A 23,691-nucleotide genomic window follows, 5' to 3' on the forward strand; every position below is an offset into this window, starting at 1 on the left:
TTACGCCCGCCTTACGGAGGCAGCTATGAGGAGGGAGGATAAGATCCCAAAAGAGACCGTCATCTTCGGTCAGGATCAAGCCCAGCGTGACTGGCTAAGAAACCTGGAAGACTGGGATTGCATTAATACCAGGATTCAAGCGTTTAAAAGCGCTTTTACCATGTTTGTGGTGGACGGAGAGACTCCCATTCCGTTCACCACAAAGGTGACGGAGTTAACAATGCAGGCCGCTATGAGAGACGAGCCGATGCCACAGCTCCGGGAAACGGAGCCCACGTCACTCCTCCTTCCTGGTATGGAAGATCTTTGGGCAGATCTCCCGGCCACCTTTTCGGTCGGGAAATTAAAGCCGGACTGCGCCATCATACAGTTCAGCGAACGGCTTCCCAGACTTCCAGACAGTCTCATTCAAGCTGAATTTGACGCTCGTACAAGGCTATCCAGATCACTCAATACTCTGGTCGTGACAGAGGTTTCGGCCGTTACTAAATGGTAACGAACCTCTGTTCAAGTTAATAGCCAAATCATATTTACACACTGTTCAATGTGATTTGTACGATTTCATCATGGCGAGGCGTAACTGCAGGAAACATGTTCTGCAGGAAGCCACCATCCGTCACGAACCAATAAGTTGCTGGCGGCTTTGATCTGGGGTGCCGACCTTTTCCCAGAATCAGTTGTCAATTCGGTTCAGTATGAGGCGACAAGACTCAACCAGAGTCTTAAGGTCCGCTGGGGCCTCTCCAGTAAGAGGAAACCGGAGTCGACTTCTTCATCCAAGAAAGTCAAGAAGCCTAGGAAATTCCTGCCTTTCCAGGCTCCCCAGCAACAGCAGGTAGTTCAGGCAGTGCAGTGCCGGTTTCCCAAGTGCCACAGCCTTCTACATCGAAGACACAGCCTCAGCAACAATTTCTGCTGCTGACTCCTCAAGGTCAAGCTTCCACCTCCTTTGCTGTCTCTCCGGCCTTCAACTTAGAGTTTGAAGGCCAGTCGTTCCAACAGGTTCGGAAGAGGCAGCAGGGCTAGAGGTGCCTTTCGCCAGAGAGGCGGCGGAAGAGCATCCCCCCCGAGGGAAGCACTTACGGGGAGGGCGCAGGTCTCGACCTGCCCCGAGCCAGTGAGAACCCTCAGGTAGGAGGGAGACTGTTCCTCTTTCGTCACAGATGGAGGTTCAGCAGCTGGGCACAGAGCATTGTGTCCAAAGGCCTAGGATGGAACTGGACCAAAGGTCCTCCTTCATCCAAGATCTTCTATCAACAACCAACAACGGAATTGGTAGAGTATGCCCAAGAACTCCTTCAGAAAGGGGTAGTGTCAAAAGTCAGGCATTTAAAGTTTCAAGGTCGCTTGTTCAGCGTGCCAAAGAAAGGCTCAACCAAACTAAGAATAATTCTAGACTTGTCCCGTCTAAACTTATTCATTTGTTGCGACAAGTTCAAAATGCTGACTATCTCGCAGGTGCGAACCTTACTTCCCCATGGGGCTGTCACCACCTCTATCGATCTTACAGACTCATACTATCATGTCCCAGTGGCAAGACACTTCCGCCCGTACCTAGGTTTCAGGCTAGGAAACCAGGCATTCTCCTTCAAGGTAATGCCCTTCGGGCTAAATGTAGCCCCCAGGGTCTTTACAAAGTTAGCGGAGACAGTAGTTCAACAACTCAGGTCTCAGGGAATAATGGTAGTTGCGTATCTGGACGATTAGCTCGTTTGGGCAACAAGCATCGAAGAATGCCTCAAAGCAACGGTCACGGTAGGGTTCCAGATAAACAAGACCATGTCCCGGTTGACACCGGACTCTCGCTTTCAGTGGCTGGGCATTCAGTGGGACTTAAACTCACACACACTATCAATTCCGTCGTCAAAGAGAAGAGAAATAGCCAAAGCAACCAGACAATTTCTCAAGTGCAAACAGACATCTCGAAGGAGCCAGGAAAGGATCTTGGGCTCTCTTCAATTCGCCTCAGTAACAGACGTTCTGCTGAAGGCAAAACTCAAGGACAGAAACCGTGTCTGGCGCTCAAGGGCAAACAGCAAGTCCCGGGACAAGTTGTCCGCTATCCCGGCGATACTACGCAAGCGCCTCCGCCCTTGGGCGGAGGTCAAGAATTTATCAAAGTCAATCCCTCTTCAATTCCCTCCGCCGGCATTAGTTATCCACACGGATGCTTCACTAAGCGGCTGGGGAGGGTACTCTCAGTACAAATAGGTACAAGGGACTTGGTCCCTTCCATTCCGCCGGCTCCATATCAATGTACTGGAGGCTATGGCGGTATTCCTCACCCTGAAAAGACTTCAACCAGCCAAGGGATCTCACATCAAGCTGGTATTAGACTGTGCAGTAGTAGTACACTGCATCAACAGGGGAGGCTCCAAGTCAAGCCATTTGAACCATGTCATGATAGCCATATTTTCTCTGGCAGCCAAATACAAATGGCACCTGTCCTCCACACACCTAGCGGGAGTGAAGAACGTGATAGCAGATGCCTTGTCTCGCTCAGTCCCTCTAGAGTCTGAGTGGTCTCTGGACAGGCGGTCATTCAATTGGATCTGTCAACAGGTTCCAGGACTCCAGGTGGATCTTTTTGCCACCGAGTCAAACCACAAGCTTCCTTGCTATGTGGCTCCCAACCTGGACCCTCTGGCTTATGCCACGGACGCCATGGCCATAGACTGGAATCAATGGAAGATCTACATCTTTCCTCCAGCGAATCTTCTTCTGAAAGTACTGTGCAAACTCAGGACCTTCAAGGGACAGGTTGCCCTAGTAGCCCCCAATTGGCCCAAGAGCAACTGGTTCCCACTCCTGTTGGAATTGAGTCTCCGGCCTCAACGGATTCCCAATCCCAAGCTATCCCAACTAGTGCAAATGAAGACTGTGTTCGCTTCCTCAGGAATTCTCAAAACCCTAACTTTATGGACTTCATGAAGTTCGCAGCCAAAATGGATGCTGACATCGAACCTCAGGAATTCTCAAAACCCTAACTTTATGGACTTCATGAAGTTCGCAGCCAAAAGGGATGCTGATATCGATCCTCAAAACATCCTATTCCTAGAATCGGATAAAAGAGAATCGACCCTTCGTCAATATGACTCAGCTGTTAAAAAACTAGCCATTTTTCTGAGGGGGACCTAATCTCCAACCATGACTACCAACCTGGCTATTTCCTTCTTTAGATCATTATTTGAAAAAGGTTTAGCAGCTAGTACTATTACTACTACTAAATCAGCACTAAAGAAGATCTTCCAGTTTGGTTTTAAAATAGATCTAACAGACTCCTATTTTTCATCTATCCCTAGAGCCTGTGCTAGGCTCAGACCATCAGGGAGGCCTAATTCTGTCATGGTTCTTAAATGATGTTCTCAAACTGGCCTCAAACACTGATAACAACTCATGTGATTTCTTGCCCCTCCTGAGGAAAACATTATTTCTTCTAAGTCTGGCCTCAGGAGCCAGGGTATCTGAACTGTCGGCTCTATCTAGAGACTCAGGTCATATAGTATTTCTCCCTTCAGGAGAAGTCTTACAAGATTGTTGCAAACTTCTCTGAAGCATCAAGATCTCCCAGGAGGACGAAAGGTCAACACCCTTTCTTCTGCCAGATCAGTGTTGTAGGTGCCATAACCCTGGAACATGCGTCGTAAACCTGGAAATAATGTCTGATAAATATAATTGAAAAGCGTTGTAACCTCGGAACGTCATAAGCCAAACCCGTCATAAGCCGGGGACTGCCTGTATTCTCTTAGCAGTTACATCTTGAGATAGATTTTCAGAGAAGAACGTAATATCTGAGATAGACGAAGGGCGAAGAAGAGATCTCTTACATAGTGATTTACAATGCAATAGGTTAGCAAACCTAACAAAAGATACGTGTGTACGAACGAACACCTCTTTCTGGGCTCAGCCCGTGTCGCTTTGTGAAATGTCCCTTTAGCACACATTTCTAAGGTAAATATTGCTAACATTACCAAAGAAAAAGCTAAATTGGAATGTCAGAATATTCTTACTCGCTCACCTTATATAAAAGGTGTCGGTATGGTTTCTGGGGCGAGTGAAACTACTACCACGGGTCTCTTACCATTTAGATCCATCCTTCTACAAAATCCTCCTACCTGAGAGGGCCGATGCAAGGCCTGCACCCAGCTACAACTACTACTAGCGCTCCCAACGCCATCACTAGCGCCTCTACCGGTCATCCTTTTCGTTAGCACCATCTTGCGCGCACGTGTTTTTTCTTCGCTTTGTTTTGTGCTTTGATTTCTGGATTTATCCTTATCAAGGAACTTCAAGCCATCGCCGCATCTAAGTTAAGTACTGCTAGAAGTGTTTCACTTAATTTTAGCCAGTCAGGAACCCGTTTAACCAATTTTATTTAGGTTATAAGACGGCGCCTCCTTCGGCCTGGTTATTGAGTCGTCTCGGGCGGTTCGCCCCACGTGTTTCATTGTTTCATGCTTCTTCGGTCTCCTATACCGTTGTAGCTTGAATATTAGCAGTATATATATTAACATTTTTATGCATTGTGCAGCTTTTCCATGTTTATTTATGCTTAGCTTTTTACGGGGATTCCTAAGCTCTGTTTAGCTCGTAGCCTACATTGCTCCTTAGCTCAATGTTCATGCATGCATGTTCCTTTGTTTAGGTCTGTTTAGGCTCCTTTTAGGACTTTGTCCTTCCTTTTAGTCCTAACCACCCTGGCCGCCGCCCTCCGTTCCTACGTATCGGCAGAGGCCAGCTCCCGAGTTGTTAGGCGTCCTCCCTTCTTGGTTGGCTCGTCTAGCTTCTCTAGGACTTTGCTTTCTCTGTGTCTGCTTATTTATCTTCCCTCTTCCCCGTGTTCCGTTAGGGTATTTTGATGCATACTTTGAGACGGTTAGAGGTAGCCTAGGCCACCTCAGACCGCCTGGCCTGTCTTACCGCTTGGTCTTCACCACGTTCACGACGAGCCAGGCGATTGCCACGAGCCACCCGGCTGCTGTTCCCCACGCTTCCTCCCCCCCGTAGGGGGAGAGTACCGCTCGCTCCCATTGCCCATGACAACCATCCGACCTCCCTCCCTTCTTCCCCCTCTCCACGGGGGGGATACAGGAGTCTGCAGGGGGACATCCGAGGCTGGCTCGGCTCATACTGCTCTCACTCTTCGGTACCAGGGGGGGTCTCAGCTGGCCACCCGACTCGGCCGCGCTGGGACCTCCTCGGTTTCGTATCAGCTCTTTCTCACCCCGAGTCACCACCCTCCCCACCGCTCCGGCAGTTGGTTCCTCTGGCTCCGCCAGACCTCAGGTGTGGTGACTGAGAGAAGCCCTGCCACATGTTTTCTCCACATGTTACCTTTGTTTTATTTTATTTTATTTTATTGTTGGTTGTTTATATTCCTTTTATTTTGCTAAGTCGGCAGAGTCCCCGCTCACCATCCGGGTTCTCCTCCTGCTTACTTGCATCTGTTACGGCGGAGCTACGCTCCCCCGACTAGTTTTTTACTGGCCTCCTCATGCTCCTCCCCGCTGTTCTCGTACTCCTCGCTCCGGCGTATAGGCAGGTTACTGGTTTGGTGAATTTCCGTCTTCCGGCAACACCGGAGACGCACTGAAGCTAGTTTACCAGCTCTATCGGACACCCACCACTCACAGCAGGAGAGCAAGCGGAGGCTAATCCTTTTATGTCAAATAATTCCGGTGTCCTCCGGTGTTATGATATATCACTTCTTGGACTTAGTCCAATTAGTTAGTGTCGATACTCATTTACCTGTTCACTTACAGGCCACCCATTGCCAGGAATCTGGCTGTAATGCTGTCCTGCAGGACCCCTGTGGGCACGAGGTCTGCCGGACCCATGCTGTCTGCGCCATCCGCTACGGAGACATAGCAGTCTGGCATCATGAGAGTTGCTCGATCTATTACGATCTAGTGGATCAGGTTACCTCTGGAGTAAGTACCTTCCGGAGTACAACTGTCATGTATAATTTTGGCCTATATGTATATACAGTTTTAATAAGTGATATATCTATATGAATCATATACTTTAGTCTTGATTAGCTTAGTATTTATACTAACCCTCTCTTTCAGGCTGCTCAAGCGGTCAGGGACGCCGCTACAACCACCTTGAAAGCCTGGGTCGGCGGATTTGGTAGGAACGTCACCAAGGGGCAGCCCTACATCCTCGATAAGAAGTTGGCTGCTCTGATCTTCCTCGGTGGTAAGACGACTTCCTACGTCGACCCGGAAGCGGTGGTCCCGTACATCGCTGCCATCCAGCATCAAGTGGCTCAGGCCTTGGCAGACCCTGGGAACACGGAGATAATCGAAGAAGTAGCAACTCTGAACTTGGACCTCGAGCCCATGGCGGTAGAGGCAGCAGGTAGGACGTTGGGTGAGGCAGATTTGCTAAGGGCTCAAGGTTTACCCTTGGGCCATTCTGGATCTTCTTCCCCTATCCCCTCTTCCTCTTCCTTCCAAGGATTTTCGGAGGGTGAACTTTCGGTTAGGCCGAAGTCCACCCAAGCTATCCCTAAAGTAAAGGAAAAGCGTGAAGTGAAGACGCTCGAGAAGACGCTGTCTAAGAAGACAGCGCCTAGCGGTTCTCATAAGACTCCGGCTCACCATCCCGGAGCAGAGAAACCCAAGTCGTTATCTCACTCCAAAGGGTCCAGAGGCAAGTCCTCCAGAGACAAGGCTCAGCTCCTATCTGATCCTGAGCCTTCAACCTCTACGGGGATGCACCCTAAGACTCCCAGCGGGGAGCAGGAACCTAGTTCCTTCAACTCCGATGCCTTTACTGCAAACATCATGCAGCAAATGGGCAGTCTAGTGGGGAACTAAGTCCAAGAAAAGTTTCAGGAGATGGTCTCCCATATCTCGTCTTCCTTTGAGGAGCCAGGCCAGTCGATCAGGGACATCTCGGAAAGGCTGGCCAGTCAAGAGAACCTGATCGCAGGTCTCCGGGAAAACCCTATGGCAGCTCTTCCTCAGCCCGGTGTGGTAGCCAAGCCATGCCGGACTACAACACCCTCCCTCCTTACCTGGCAAGTAATCCCTGAAGGATCTCGTCCTATGCCCCCTTTAAGGATGGGATGCTAACGTTGGCGGATTGTGGAACTCGAAGGCTTGAGGACTTCGAGTTCCACCCAACAAACTTGCAACCCCCCTTCATTGGTTAAGCCCGCCTTACGGAGGCAGCTATGAGGAGGGAAGATAAGATCCCTAAGGAGACCGTAATCTTTGGTCGGGATCAGGCTCAGCGGGACTGGCTAAGAAGCCTGGAAGACTGGGATTGCATCAACACCAGGATGCAAGCGTTTAAGAGCGCTTTTACCATATTTGTGGTGGACAGAGAGACCCCCATTCCGTTCACCACAAAAGTGACGGAGTTGACTTTGCAGGCCGCCATGAGAGACGAGCCGATGCCTCAGCTCCGGGAAACGGAGCCCACGTCACTCCTCCTTCCAGGTATGGAAGATCTTTGGGCAGATCTTCCAGCCACCTTTACAGTCGGAAAGTTAAAGCCAGATTGTGCAATAATACAATTCAGCGAACAGCTTCCCAGGCTCCCGGACAGCCTCATCCAGGCTGAGTTCGATGCACGAACCAGGTTATCCAGGTCTCTCAATACCCTGGTTATGACAGAAGTTTCGGCCATTACTTATGGTAACGAACCTCTGTTCAAACTTATAGCCAAGTCACATTTACATACCGTACAATGTGACTTGTATGACTTCGTAATGGCAAGGCGTAACTGCAGAAAACATGTTCTGCAGGAAGCTACCATTCGCCATGAACCAAACAAGTTGCTGGCGGCTCTGATCTGGGGCGCCGACCTTTTTCCAGAATCGGTCGTCAACTCGGTGCAATACGAAGCGACAAGACTCAACCAGAGTCTTGAGGTCCGTTGGGGTCTTTCAAGTAAGAGGAAGCCGGAGTCGACTTCTTCATCCAGAAAACCCAAAAAGCCTAGGAAATTCCAGCCTTTCCAGGCTCCCCAACAACAGTAAGTAGTGCAGGCAGTGCCAGTTTCCCAAGTGGCACAGCCTTCTACATCAAAGGCTCAGCCTCAACAGCAATTTCTGCTGTTGACTCCTCAGGGTCAAGCTTCTACCTCCTTTGCTGTCTCTCCGGCCTTCAACCCAGTGTTTGAGGGCCAGTCTTTCCAACCCTTTAATAGGTTTGGAAGAGGCAGCAGGGCTAGGGGTGCCTTTCGCCAGAGAGGTGGCGGAAGAGCAACCAGCCGGGCGAAGCACCTACGGGGAGGGCGCGGATCTCGACCTGCCCCAAGCCAGTGAGAACCCTCAGGTAGGAGGGAGACTGTTCCTCTGTCGCCACAGATGGGGGTTCAGCAACTGGGCACAGAGCATTGTGTCCAAAGGCCTAGGGTGGAGTTGGACCAAAGGTCCCCCTCCATCCAAGACCTTCTATCAACAACCAACAACGGAATTGATGGAGTATGCCCAAGAGCGCCTTCAGAAAGGAGTAGTGTCAAAAGTCAAGCATTTAAAGTTTCAAGGTCGCTTGTTCAGCATGCCAAAGAAAGGCTCAACCAAACGAAGAATAATTCTAGACTTGTCCCGTCTAAACTTATTCAATCGTTGCGACAAGTTCAAGATGCTGACTATCTTGCAGGTGCGGACCTTACTTCCCCGCGGGGCCGTCGCCACCTCTATCGATCTTACAGACGCATACTATCATATCCCAGTGGCAAGACACTTCCGCCCGTACCTAGGTTTCAGGCTAGGAAACCAGGCATTCTCCTTCAAGGTAATGCCTTTCGGGCTAAACGTAGCCCCCCAGGGTATTTACGAAGGTAGCAGTGACAGTAGTTCAACAACTCAGATCCCAGGGGATAATGGTAGTTGCGTATCTGGACGATTGGCTCGTTTGGGCAACAAGCATCGAAGAATGCCACAAAGCAACGGTCAAGGTGATACAATTTCTGGAACATCTAGGGTTCCAGATAAACAAGACCAAATCCAGGCTGACACCGAACTCTCGCTTTCAGTGGCTGGGCATTCAGTGGGATTTAAACTCCCACACTCTATCAATTCCGTCGTCAAAGAGGAAAGAAATAGCCAAAGCAACCAGGCAATTTCTCAAGTGCAAACAGACATCCAGGAGAAGCCAGGAAAGGATCCTAGGCTCTCTTCAATTTGCCTCAGTAACAGACGTTCTGCTGAAGGCAAAACTAAAAGACATAAATCGTGTCTGGTGCTCGAGAGCAAACATCAAGTCCCGGGACAAATTGTCAGCTATCCCGGCGATACTTCGCAAACGTCTCCGCCCTTGGGCGGAGGTCAAGAATTTATCAAAGTCAATTCCTCTCCAGTTTCCTCCTCCGGCATTAGTTATCCACACGGATGCTTCACTAAGCGGCTGGGGAGGGTACTCTCAGTACAAAAAGGTACAAGGGACTTGGTCCCTTCCATTCCGCCGGCTCCATATCAATGTGCTGGAAGCTATGGCGGTATTCCTCACTCTGAAAAGACTTCAGCCAGCCAAGGGATCTCACATCAAGCTGGTATTAGACAGTGCAGTAGTAGCACACTGCATCAACAGAGGAGGCTCCAAGTCAAGCCATGTGAACCATGTCATGATAGCCATATTTTCTCTGGCAGCCAAGTACAAATAGCAGATGCCTTGTATCGCTCAGTCCCTCTAGAGTCGGAGTGGTCTCTGGACAGGCGTTCATTCAATTGGATCTGCCAGCTGGTTCCAGGACTCCAGGTGGATCTTTTTGCCACAGAGTCGAACCACAAGCTTCCCTGCTATGTGGCTCCCAACCTGGACCCTCTGGCTTATGCCACGGACGCCATGGCCATAGACTGGAAGAAGATCTACATCTTTCCTCCAGTGAATCTTCTACTGAAAGTTCTGGGCAAACTCAGGACTTTCAAGGGACAGGTTGCCCTAGTAGCCCCCAATTGGCACAAGAGCAACTGGTTCCCACTCCTGCTGGAATTGGGTCTCCGGCCTCAACGGATTCCCATTCCCAAGCTATCTCAAGTAGTGCAAATGAAGACTGTGTTTGCTTCCTCAGGAATTCTCAAAACCCTAACTTTATAGACTTCATGAAGTTTGCGGCTAAAAGGGATGCAGATATCGATTCTCAAAACATCCTATTCCTAGAATCGGATAAAAGAGAATCGACACTTCGTCAATATGACATAGCTGTTAAGAAACTAGCCAATTTTCTGAGGGGGACCGAATCTCAAACCATGACTACCAACCTGGCTATTTCCTTCTTTAGATCATTATTTGAAAAAGGTTTAGCAGCCAGTACTATTACTGCTACTAAATCAGCACTAAAGAAAATATTGCAGTATGGTTTTAAAATAGATCTAACAGACTCCTATTTTTCATCTATCCCTAGAGCTGTGCTAGACTCAGACCATCAGAGAGGCCTAGCTCAGTGTCATGGTTCTTGAATGATGTTCTCAAACTGGCCTCAGATACTGATAACAACTCATGTGATTTCTTACCCCTCCTGAGGAAAACATTATTTCTTCTTAGTCTGACCTCAGGAGCCAGGGTATCTGAACTGTCGCCTCTATCTAGAGACTCAGGTCATATAGAATTTCTCCCATCAGGAGAAGTTCTTCTCTCTCCAGATCGTCAATTCTTGGCCAAAAATGAGGATCCGTCAATGAGATGGGCTCCTTGGAAGATCCTTCCTCTTCCTCAGGACCCTTCCTTATGTCCAGTTACTGTCTTAAGAGCATATCTTTCCAGGACAGCCATGAGATCCTCTGGTCCTTTGTTTACGAGGGAAAAGGGTGGCACCATTTCCTTAAAAGGTATTAGACAGCAAATTTTATACTTTATTAAACAAGCCAACCCAAACTCGTTCCCCAAAGTTCACTTATATTAGGGCAGTAGCTACCTCGATCAACTACTTTCAACACATGAATTTTGATGATCTGAAAAAGTATACAGGCTGGAAATCTCTGACAGTATTCAAACGTCACTACCTTGAGTCCTTAGAAGCTCTTAAATTCCCAGCAGTGGCAGCGGGAAACACAGTTTCTCCTGACACTGCTTAAGTAGTTTAGTAATTAGATCCAGATCTCCTTTCTACCTGCCTCACTGACATCCTTCCTGCAATTCTGCCACCATGTACCCTTTTTAATGCCTTAAGATGCCTAAAAGGGCACTTATTGTGATGTTTTCCTTATTTTTATGCTAGGATTACTCACACATATATATAATCTGTGAAATTGTATCTAGTTTTAAGATTAATATAAGTTATCATAAGTAATCTTAAGTATGTACTATAATCTTTATAGTTCATAAGTTTTTCTAGATTATAGTATTTTAATTTCAATTGTTTTTTATTCTTTCCTTACTCATGTTATATCCTCATTCAATCTTGTGGCTATTTCTCTGGTACTATTTCACGAAGCGACACGGGCTGAGCCCAGAAAAGGGATTTTGACGAAGGAAAAATCTATTTCTGGGCAAGGGCCCGTGTCGCCCAGTGAAATCCCACCCTTCTCTACACCCACCCTTGGGCCCAAGCTTGACAGTCTAACTCCAAGGATGACCGGTAGAGGCGTTAGTGATGGCGTCGGGAGAGCTTGTAGTAGTCGTAGCTGGGAGTGGGCCTTGCATCGGCCCTCTCAGGTAGGAGGATTTTGTAGAAGGATGGATCTAAATGGTAAGAGACCCGTGGTAGTGGTTTCACTCGCCCCAGAAACCATACTGACACCTTTTATATAAGGTGAGTGAGTCAGAATATTCTGACATTCCAATTTAGCTTTTTCTCTGGTAATGTTAGCAATATTTACCTTAGAAACGTGTGCTAAAGGGACATTTCACTGGGCGACACGGGCCCTTCCCCAGAAATAGATTTTTCCTTCGTCAAAATCCCTTTTTTAGGTTAACATTAGTCATCATTAAAGTTCTCATGAGAGCTAAAAGTAGGTTCCCAGCCTTGAGGAGGGTTTTGTTCGTATGTTTGTTGTTTTGCATACCTAGCCTTCGTGCGCATCCTGTGACTGTATTTTTGGGCAATACTTTCCTCATTGACCTCTGACCTGATTCGGAGTTATGCTTTTATTCTAAGGAATGTATTACATTTCTTTTTATCATGTAATTGATCATTACACACGGCTGTGGAGGACATCCTGAGATAGCTAGATATCTCAGATGTGTTCTGTGAGAAAAAAGTCTCTCACTTGTTGGAGATACAGGCAGTCCCTGGTTATCGGCAGCCTTGGTTATCAGAGAACTGGTTTTATGCTACTCGTCTAGCAACTACGACAGTAACTGAATTTTCAGCGCCAATCCCTGCTTATTGACACTAAGCCTTGGTTATTGGTGCCGATAACTGAGGATTGGTGCTCTTATAGCTGATTTTCAGTTATCACTGATTTTTGGTTACTGTCATGCGGTCGGAAATAGAACCCCTCCCATAACTGGGGACTGCCTGTATTGGATAGTCTTCAGCTGTGAAGAGATAGGGACTCTACGGACTGATGGAACATCTTGATACGTATGTAGTTGGCAAAGGAGGTTTTGCCAGGGCGAATCTATCTCGGTGCCTCTGTTAGCAGGGCTATCAGGTTGAGATACCACTCTGTGTGGCCACAAGAGAGCCACCAGGGTCATTCTGAGGTTCTGAGTGATTATCACCCTGTTGATCACCTGACAGATCAGGCAAAAGGGAGGAAAGGCATATGTGTCGAGGTTATCCCAGAGTTTGAGAATGTCTTCTGCCATGATCCATGGGTCTGGGACGACTGAACAAAACACCTCCAGTTGCTTGTTGTACTGGGTTGCAAACAGATCAGTCATTAGTCTTCCCCAAAGAAAGAACAACCTTTCTGCTACCTTCAGGTGTAGAGACCATTCTGTACCCAGAACCTGAGCCCAATGACTCGGCTTGTCTGTCACTATAATCCTCTTGCCTGGGATGTATCTGGCTGAAAGTTCCACTGAGTGGCTTACTGTCCATTTGTGCAGATGTAATGTCAATTTCTGAAATTGTCAGGAGACCAGTCCTCCCTGTTTGCTGACATATGCCACCACTGTGGTATTGTTGGTCATTAACACCACAGAGTGCCCCATCGCCCGCCCGAACCTGAAACTCCTGAAGGACTAGAAAGCTGCCTTTAGTTCCAGGATGTTGATGTGAAGCTGTTTTTCTGGGTGATCCCACTCACCTGAAGTCAGATCATTTTCCAAGTGTGCACCCCCAACCCTCGTTCGATGCATCCGAGAACAGAGGACTCTGGAGGGGGAGCGTGAAGAGTCACTCCTATAGTTGGGTTCCTATCATCCAGCCACCAGGCCAAATCCTGTCTCACATCCATTAAGAGGGGAACTCGGAGGAAGGGGAACTCCTTTGATGGAGGCCAGAACTCTTTAAATCTCCATTGAAGGGATTAAAGGTGGAGATGTCCGTGTTGGACTAGCTTCTCAAGGGACGACAGGTGACCAAGAACAATCTGTATGGGGCAAAGTTAAGCATTTATTTTATGGTGTTAGAAATTCTAATACTCCTTGTCTGTGAATGCAATGTCTTTTATTTTTTTTATTTTTTATTCTTTTATTTTTTAAACTTTAGTAAGACTAACATGTGAAAGACTGGATCCAGATAACTAACCTTGTTAAAGGTAAATATTCAGAGCATAAGAGCAGTTGCTACATCATTTATTTTTATGAAGAATTTGTCACTTGAGCGCGTGATCACTGCGGCACAGTGGTGTGTAATTCAGGTTTGCTACTCATTATCTTAAGAAAATCAGCCAAGGGGATTAGGTTATCTTTAGCTATCATGATTAAAATTACAGTGTTGCTTTATAGAGTGTGTAGACAAAAGTTTTCTTAAATAGTAGTAAAAAAGTTATTTTAGGTAAATATATTTTTACATTTTTTTAGCAAAGTTTGAAAACCCTCTCCACCATATGTATCTGTCAATTTCAAAAATTCAAAAACCAAATCAAAGTTTATATAACAAAGAACAGCACTGCTTAAATAAAATTGTGTAGTTAGTTTTTGTTAATATGAAAATATAACATAGTTAATAGTATAAAAAAATATAATAAATATTGAATATAAGAAAATAATACATACAAATAAAAAAGAAAAATGAATATACAAAATAATTCCCAAATAATCACTGAATATAATGCTTTTCAAAGTATTCAAATCCATTCGTAAATAGCCGAGTTATGGAGATTTGAATTTACAAAACTAATGTTTTGAGAAAAATACAGTCAAAGTTTGTCTTACTTGTCTGACACTCTCAAAGCTGCCTTGAAAAGCCTAGCTGCCAGCTGGTCCCCTCTCCTTTTCCAGAGATACTATCCCCTTTAATATGAAATAAAGACTAGTTAGTTCTGAACTTTTGTCAAATGACAATAAATGTGAGTAAGTTACACTCTAGCTTTTCTAGGGAGAGTCATTATCGCATCTTTTTGTGTTTATCGCCTTTACCAGTGATTTTTTGGGTGCCTTTCTTGGCTTTCATTATATATGGTAAAGGTGTTAAACACAAAAAGATGAGGTAATGACACACTCCCCACAAAAGAACAAAAGATATAAAAACACTGGATGTTTGAGAATAAAGAGGAAAGCAGAAGCTAAGTTCCTGAGCTGCAGAATTTTTAGTATCCACCTGAAATTGCAAAAATGCATTTTTACCTAGTAGAATGCTTCAAATCAGTGTTATCTTACATCAGGTAGTGCAGTACACCATTACTTTGAGATACTGTGAAAAACACAACTTGGCTAACTTGGTCAAAAATCACCCCCAGCACCCCCGCCAATACCCTTAAAAATGTGGATATCACATTCAAAAATTGTAAAGCCCTTAGACCCACCAGTAGTAGTGGGTAAAGTCTTTTCCAGAAATGAAAGAAAGAGCAATCTTTTAGGCTTTCTAATTTTTAATCCTGGGTTTTCTCATGAGCATAAGGGTATATATTTTTTGTATCTAAGCATATCTTACGAGGTCAAAATGACACTCGTTTAATTTTGTTGAAGAAAAACTCCTAACTTGGTAACATGACTACCTTTCATGTTAAGTGCCACCTCAGAAGTTAGCTGAAAATCAAATATCAAACTCTAGGCTAATTCAAACTTCCGATCTACAAAACTATAACCTTTATTTTCCCAACTGGCTAACATAGAGATATAAGGAAAATAAGTATACGTATTAAATAAAATCCCTAAGAAAACCAATCTAAACACTGTTACTCTTTCAGCAAAACATCTTGTACATAAGTTTGTCTTTTCCCCCATATGTTGGACTACTATTTGAGTCCTTAACAATATTTGTCATAATTAAGTCAAGAGAATTCATTATCAAGTAGCAATGTCAGAATCCATCTGAAATAAAGAGACCATAATTATCAGACAAATAAACATTAAAGTTCGTCAATAAAATGTGTGCCGCACCTCACTTCCCTTCATTAAAAGCTGAACTTAGTCACTATAAATATTAACTTTTCCACCGTCCACTTTACCTTACAGCAGATGTCTAACGCCTCTTCTGTGGTGTGTTCCACACTATAAAACAATATCAGGGAGTAAACCTTTGATTCTCATTTTCTGTGATTCACAGAAGTACAATGTACGCAGGATACATACATGAAACTCGATAACTTTTCCCATGATTAACTCATGTCTTTGGAATGCGTCAACGAATTCAATTATGCACATGATGTGTTTTCTATTTGTTTTTTATCTCAGCATCTCCGAGGAATCCAGCGTTCGCACCTGTTTCTAACTGGCAAGAACTAAAATTATCAACCCCACTATTAAATATATATATAAATTATATATATATATCTATAATATATATATATATCATATATATATATATATATATATATATAGATATATATATATATTATAATATATCTATATATATTACCTACCATGGTGCCTTTAAGACATACCTTTGTATCATTAGGTATTGATTTTAGTTAACTACGTATTGATTTTTGGGCTTTTGGACCCAGGCAAAGGTTTCATCTACACCACTTCCATTCATTTTGGCTGAAGATGAAGTGGTTTTCTCTGCAAGGCTGGTCTTTGCTACAAACATGAGCCTTGTACGCTGAATGCGGCAGTACTATCCAGGAAGGATTCCAGATAAGTTAAGAATGTTTTTGGTAACATACAGGTAGCTCTTAGCTCGCTTGGCAGAGCGGATTTTGTCTAGCTTAGTTACCCACCAGTGTGGGAATCGGCTATCTCTAACAGTAGGTAAGATTCATCCCAAATAATATTAATTTTGATAATAGAATTTTGTTTGAATTCTTGCTTACTGTTAAAATAGACCCCATCCAGCCTATTCACAACTTAATGGGTTGTTAAGGAGAATTCTCATAAGAGCTAATACATGTAAAACACTGGGTGGAGAACAGGTGAATTAGACAGTTACCTAGGTCAGCCATGCAATTTTCTTTTTTTGGATGCCGACTTGCCTATTGACACAGATATAAGCTATCTGCAACAGTAAGTATCCAAATACTAATAAGTTTATGCATATCCACAGTATGGCGATACTAAAAATACACATTCTCATTCATCAAGGTTCCGGCGCCAAGCTTATTGAGCTTGGTCCCGGGGGAGGATTACTGTTTCCTTCGGGACTTTATCCTCCCTGCTCATGGCGGTATCCATTAAACGGACATAGCCAAAGAAAGGGGGCTGGAGTCACTCAGGATAGAACTCGAAGTCCTCTAGCCTTCGAGTTCCACAACCCTCAATAGTCAGCATACCCTCTGCGAACGGAGCGTGTGCTGCCACCCTCCATGGGTTGTTCGGTTTAAATGGAGGGAGATTGGACGAGTCCGGCATCAGCAATGCATGAGTTGCCTGGCCGGACTGTGCTTGTCCTGCTGCCATACTATCTCAGAGACCAGACATCATGTTCTCCTGGGCTACTATCCTCTCCGACAAGGATTGGATAGTTTGTCCCGATGCTTCCAGTGTAGTTGACAGCTGGGTCAACATTTCTTGGAACTTGGTCTGGACCAAGTCCCCAACCATGTTGCCCATCTGCTGCATGATGCTATCCGAGAAAGCATCAGAGTCAAAGGAGGAAGGCTGAGCCTTCTCCTTGGGAACCTTGGTCCTCGACCCCTTTGGTGGGAGAGTGACCTTTGTCTTGACTGCCCCAAGGTTATGAGCCGGCGGCATAGTGACAAGCTTGGTTTCTGACCTCTTCGGCAGGGACTTTTGCTTAGACTTGAAGTCTGTTTTGCTTTTAACTTTAGGGATCGCCGATGAAGACTTCGGTCTGACCGACTGAAGTCTATCGGCGAACCCCTGGAAGGAAGTAGAAGTGGAAGGAGAAGAAGCCAAAGATGGACTCAAGGAAAACCCTTGAGCCCCTACTAAACCTGCCTCGCTACCATTCTTACCATTGCCCATGTCGTCTATAGCCATAGGCTCGCGGTCCAGGTCGAGGGCTGCCACGTCCCCCACAACTTCCTCTGCGATGCCTTCCTCCGTAGGGAGTGCGACTGCTTCCTGAATCCTGGCGATCAGAGGAGCGGCCACTTCAGGATCCACCACGGATCCCTTCTTCACCCCTGGAAAGATAAGGGTGGCCATGTCCTGGGACAGGATGTAGGGTTGACCCTTGGCGGAGTTCCGTCCAAACCCGCCAACCCATGCCTTCAGGGTGGATAAGGCAGCTTCCCGGACTGCCTGCGCTCCTTGTAAGCAGGGTTGTTATTAATACTTAACACTGCGAGATAGACTTAACCAAGTATCAAAGTGTACATTAGTATATATTGATTCTCATTGTATCATTATGAAGAGGCCGGAGTATTACATACCTCGGAGGTGGCTTCGTTAACCAAAGCGTAGCAGATAACACAGTTCTCATGGTGCCAGACCACGTAATCCTCCATGCGAACTGCACAGCCGGCATGTGCCCGGCAGACCACGTGCCCACAGGGTTCCTGGAGAACGGGGTTGCACCCATCCTCCAAACAACAGGTAACCTGTAAGTCAAATGATACATGAGTATCATCAACAACCTTCCGGAGTAGGTCCGTGGTTGTGTGCAGTATACTAATGCTGCCAGAGTAACTCCGGCATCAGCATATATCATGCACGATAACATATCACCCTGTTACTACTAGCTCCGGCGCCCCGTGTATACTTATAAGAACATCCTAGGCAGATGATGGGGACTAAGAGTGACTCCACTGCAGCTCCGGCAATGCCGGAGCTATAAAATCTGACCGATTAAGTGGATTCAAGCTGTCCTCCACATGCCGGAGTGAGGGATATAACCCAAGTCAGACACAGGGTGAAGAGCGAGACGTAACAGGGTGGGATGGTTAAAATACCTGGCGGAGTTGGGGACTCCGCCGGGTAAAAAACTAGGTGTAGTAAGAAATAACTTACAATAGAAGGTGGATGTTATTAGTATGTGTAATAATTCATGCATGCAAAATGTAATCCCATAGATAGGCCGGAGCCTTCACATATCCAAAGAAGCAATGCTATCCCGAGGTCGGGTCCGGCTTGCGCCGGAACCCTGAGGCCGCCGAAGCTGGGTGGGGAAGGTTGGGCTTCCTAGATAGTGAGAGGGATACACTCCCTAGTGGGTTGGGGTGTGTCCCACTCCCCCGCGCCTGGTGGCCAACCATGGCTGGGTCGAGCGAGGTACCCCCCCTACACCACAAGCAGCGCGGCAGAGTATGGCAGGCCTGCTCACTGAGTGTACCCCCCAGTGAACCCCCTTCTCCCCCCCGGGAGACTCGGATGGGAGCGAGTCGTCACTCCACCAAAGTGGGTGAGCGAAGGGGGGGGGACTGAGAGGGGTCGGTAGCAGGGTGGCTCGTACGTGATCGACTGGGAACACTCTCAGCCGGGTGAACAGTCACGCTGTGTGAGAGGCCAGTCGATCCAAGAAGGCCTATAGGCCCACTAGGTGCCGGCTACAAGAAGTAACACATAACATAAATATCCTGTCCTAACACGGGGGAAAGGAGCGAAATAAATATGGAGCGAGAGAGAAAGAAAAGGTCCTTGAGAAACTAGGTTAAGCGAAATCCAACGAAGGAAATGCTAGCCTAGAAACTCAGAGCGGCTTAGCCTAGATGCCGTAACGAATGATCGAGGGGCAAACGGCCAGGGTGGCTCAAGGACGGAAAGGCTACGAAGGAACTAGGGTCCTTTCGTAAAGGTAATCGAGTCAAGAGATCCTATCTTACTGATAAACAAGGGTTGATATGACAACCTCCATGCAAGAAAGGAAAGCGAGCTCCATGACCGAAAGCATGCGGTTTGGAAGTAGGTTATCCCCCGTGAACGGACTAATAAAATAAAATCATCAATGGCAAATGCATCTTAAAATAAATTATATAGGGTACTGCTCAAGCGCAATCGAGACCAATTAGTATGGGAGACCAATTGGTGCAAGAAAGCAGGGAATCATCACGCGGCTGGCGAGCCAAGAGGAGGCGGCGTGGGAACGGCAACGCACGTGTTACCGCTCACACATATAACCTAAGATAACATGGCTTAATATGCCAAAAACCATCTCAAAATAATCTCAAACATTAAACGCAGTACTTAACTTGGATGCAGAAGCTTGACGATCCATGTTGATGAACAAAGTGGATAAATCCAGACGAAAAAGCACAGCACAAGGAAAAAACACGTACGGTGTGAACGATGCTACCGAAAGGAATTAAAACAAAGGCGCTTGTTGTAGTAGTAGCGGGTAGCAGGGCCTTGGATCGGCTCCTCTGTAGACGAGGGATATTGAGGAAGGGAGAGTCTAAATGGCAAGGGACCTCTGGTAGTGGTTTCCATTCGCCCCAGATACCATACCGATATCTTTATTAAAGGTGAGCAAGCCAGTTTTCTCTGGCATTACTATTTCAGTTTTTCTCTGGTAATTATAGCAATATTTTACCTTAGAAATGAACACTAAAGGAAGCATTCCATGGAGCGACACAGGCTGAGCCCAGAAATAGATTTTTCCTTCGTCAAAGTCCCTTTTGTAGAGTTGTTTCAGTTTGCTAGCAAATACAAATTTGTGCTTTATTGAGGGGGTCAAAAACGTTATCTCATACAGGTAATACTGTATTTTTACTAATTGCTGTTGTACTTGGTGACAGATTGTCAAGTTTATCAATAAAATTGAATTTTTTAGTTTGTTGGATTTTAAGTTGGTTTACTATCCAAATTTTATATAAATGAATGAAGTGAAATTAGGCTATCATAGGTTTACTATCCAAATTTTCTATAAATGAATGAAGTGAAATCAGGATTTAATACTACTATGAATTTAATATAGTAGATTGAACAGTTACATCATTTGAAGGAACTTTTCATATTCTATATACTGAAATTAATTTTTCAGAATCAGTTGTTGGTGAGAGTGTTGTTGTCATACGAAAACTTCTCCAGAGTGAAACAGTTGGCCATAAAGATATCATCAGCCATATGGCTAGGCTGATGGATAACATAAAGATTCCAATGGCTCGTGCAAGTATTCTTTGGTTACTTGGAGAATATTGTGACAAAGTACCTAAGATTGCTCCTGATGTTTTACGAAAAATGGCAAAGACTTTTGTAGTTGAGGTAAGCATAACATCTCCTGTAGATGAATTTTACCATGTTTTTAAACTGTACTCTGAAAATGTTGTGAGAAATTATTTTATAAAGTTATTAGATTAATTGTAAATGAAAGAAAAGTTTGGCATATACTAGCATAGGACTACAATAGCATACATAATCCCCAAAGAACAAATACGTTTATCGTTATTAAAAAAATATTTATACATTAACCCTTAAACGCCGACTGAACGTATTTTACGTTGACATTTTTTGTCTCTCAGGTGCTGACTGGACGTATTTTACATCGACATACAAAAGTTTTTTTTAAAATTCGCGGAAAAATACTTTTAGGCCTACCAGCCGAAAACTCTTGAATCACGCGCCTTGGGGGATGCTGGGAGTTCACGGATCAAGGTGTTGTTTTGTTTACAATCGTTACGCAGGCGCGCAAGCTCGAATTTCTTTCTTGCCGCACTAAAAAGTATCTGTGATACATCTCGGAAATTATTTCGTCACTTTGACATAATTTTTTTACCATTTTAAATTAGCCGTTACATGAAGTATTATATATGAAAATGTGCGCATTTTTATGTAGAATACAACAGAAAAATACTCATGATTGTAGCTTTTATCAGTTTTGAGATATTTTCATATAAATAACGATAAGTGCCAAAATTTCAACCTTTGGTCAACTTTGACTCTACCGAAATGGTCGAAAAACGCAATTGTAAGCTAAAACTCTTATATTTTAGTAATATTAAATCATTTAACTTAATTTTGCAACTACGTGTAATTGGAAGTCTCTAGCACAATATTTCGATTTATGGTGAATTTATGAGAAAACTTTTTCCTTACGTTCGCGCGGTAACTCTTCCGAAAAAAATCATACATGAGATTGGGGTAATGTTTGCACCATTTTAAATTAGCTGTTACATAAAGTTTTATATATGAAAATGTGCGCAATTTCATGCACAATACAACTAAAAACAACCCATAGTTGTAGCTTTTATCAATTTTGAAATATTTTCATATAAAAAATGATAAGTGACAAATTTTCAACCTTCGGTCAATTTTGACTACCGAAATGGTTGAAAAACGCAATTGTAAGCTAAAACGCTTATATTCTAGTAATATTCAAGCATTTACCTTCATTTTGCAACAAATTGGAAGTCTCTAGCACAATATTTCGATTTATGGTGAATTTATGAAAAAAATAACATTTTCTTTACGTCCGCGCGGTAACTCTTCCAAAAAAATCATACGTGCGATTGTGGTAATGTTTGCACCATTTTAAATTAGCCGTTACATAAAGTTTTATATATGAAAATGTGCGCAATTTCATGTATAATACAACAAAAAATAGATGAAGGTTGTAGCTTTTCTCATTTTCGAAATATTTGCATATAAATCACGATAAATATAAAAAAAACCACGTTTGGTCAAATTTGACTCTACCGAAATGGTCGAAAAACGCAATTGTAAGATAAAACTCTTACAGTCTAGTAATATTCAGTCATTTATCTTCATCGTGAAACAAATTCGAAGTCTCTAGCACAATATTTAAATTTATGGTGAATTTAAAAAAATCTTTCCTTCCCTCCGCGCGCGGATTCTCCGCCACAAATCTCCGAAATGCGTAAGTCCCATTCTCGAAATATTTGCTCCGTTTCATATTAGGCATTTCATAGAGTTTTATATATGAAAATGTGCGCAATTTCATGTAGAATAAAACAAAAAATATTTGAAAGTTGTAGCTTTTCTTATTTCTGAAATAATTGCATATAAAAAATATATATATAAAATTCAACATTCGGTCAACTTTAACTCGTCAGATATGGTCGAAAACTGCATTTGTAAGCTAATATTCTTACAGTATAGTAATATTCAATCATTTGTCTTCATTTTGAAAGAAATTGGAAGTCTCTAGGACAATATTTAGATTTATGGTGAATTTTTGAAAAAAATATTTGTTTACATCCGCGCGTTACGAATTCATGCATTATTTTGTGATAATATTTTCTCTGTTGCTTTTATCGTTTTACAATGTGTTATATACCAAAATGATCGCAATTTAGTGTACATTACAACGGAAAAAAAGTAACTTGTTACCTTTAACCGTTTTGCGCACAGCGTGATTTGAATACAATTATATATGAAATTTCATTTTTGCGATATCATATATCACATTATTTATATATGATAATGATAATTTTTTTCATTTCTGATGGTTGCATACTAAACTTCAGGATATGACAAAAAAAGGAGCCAAAAATGAACTCTTAATCTTCAAAACTAAGCGCGCTGTGATTTTTTGAAAAAAATATTTTTTCCGCTTCCGCGCTCACTCTGAAACACCTCTGGCACACGGGAGACATTTTTTTTTTTACCGCTTCGGCGTTTAAGGGTTAATAGTCAACTTGCAAGACGGCAGTGCATTACTTTCTCTTTTTAGTCAACTTTTGTTGGGTAAAATATAATTATTTTCTTGGGAACAACAGTTATTCAATAAAAATTAGTAGGAGCGCATATTATTAATTTAGCTATGTTTTTTCTGTACCATAACCTTCATTACTTATTGGAGTAGCATATTTGTTTTTTAACCTTTGACCTTTAAACTATTACATTAATGATTGTCTACCAAAAGTAAAAATTTTGACATTCTGGAAATTTCTGAATAAAAAGGCACATGATTTTTTCCAAGCGTTAATAATGCTTGAATGAGATACTCTGAATATTTGTAAAACTAAATGGACATTTTGTTCCCAAAAGTGTAGGGAGATAAAGCTTTTAATGACAGTTTATGTTAATGTTTAGAGTAAACATCTTCTCTCTTGAAGTTTTCCATAGGGCTAAGTGGTGCATAATGAATTTCGTTTTCCAAAATATTTACATCAAATGCGAACCAAGGGAACTTCATTTGTTTTATTTATAACTTTCTGGCAACGCCAGTTATTCCTATTTATAACTTCTGGCAATGCCAGTTATTCCTGACATTTCAACAAATTTACTGAAACATACTACACGAAAAAAGGGGTTTGTTACTCTGAAATGGGTGGGGATACAGTACACTATAGACAGTTGTGGAGGGCTGGAAAACAGGACATTGCGTTCCCAATGATAGCATTATGATGTTACATTGCAAAACACGGTGGTGTAGCCTATT

General features: G+C 43.9%; 1 protein-coding gene across 3 annotated transcripts in view; it reads left to right on the forward strand.

Moving 5' to 3' along the window:
* LOC135218244 (AP-3 complex subunit beta-2-like) overlaps window positions 1-23,691 on the forward strand; it is a 694,745-nt gene that overhangs the window by 579,031 nt on the left and 92,023 nt on the right. For all 3 annotated transcript variants that reach the window (XM_064254405.1, XM_064254407.1, XM_064254406.1), the window contains one exon: window positions 20,332-20,552. In XM_064254405.1, the coding sequence (XP_064110475.1) occupies window positions 20,332-20,552 (221 nt within the window). The remainder of the gene's footprint in view (window positions 1-20,331; window positions 20,553-23,691) is intronic.

Source organism: Macrobrachium nipponense, chromosome 9 (genome assembly GCF_015104395.2).
Source record: "Macrobrachium nipponense isolate FS-2020 chromosome 9, ASM1510439v2, whole genome shotgun sequence".
Taxonomy (NCBI): domain Eukaryota; kingdom Metazoa; phylum Arthropoda; class Malacostraca; order Decapoda; family Palaemonidae; genus Macrobrachium; species Macrobrachium nipponense.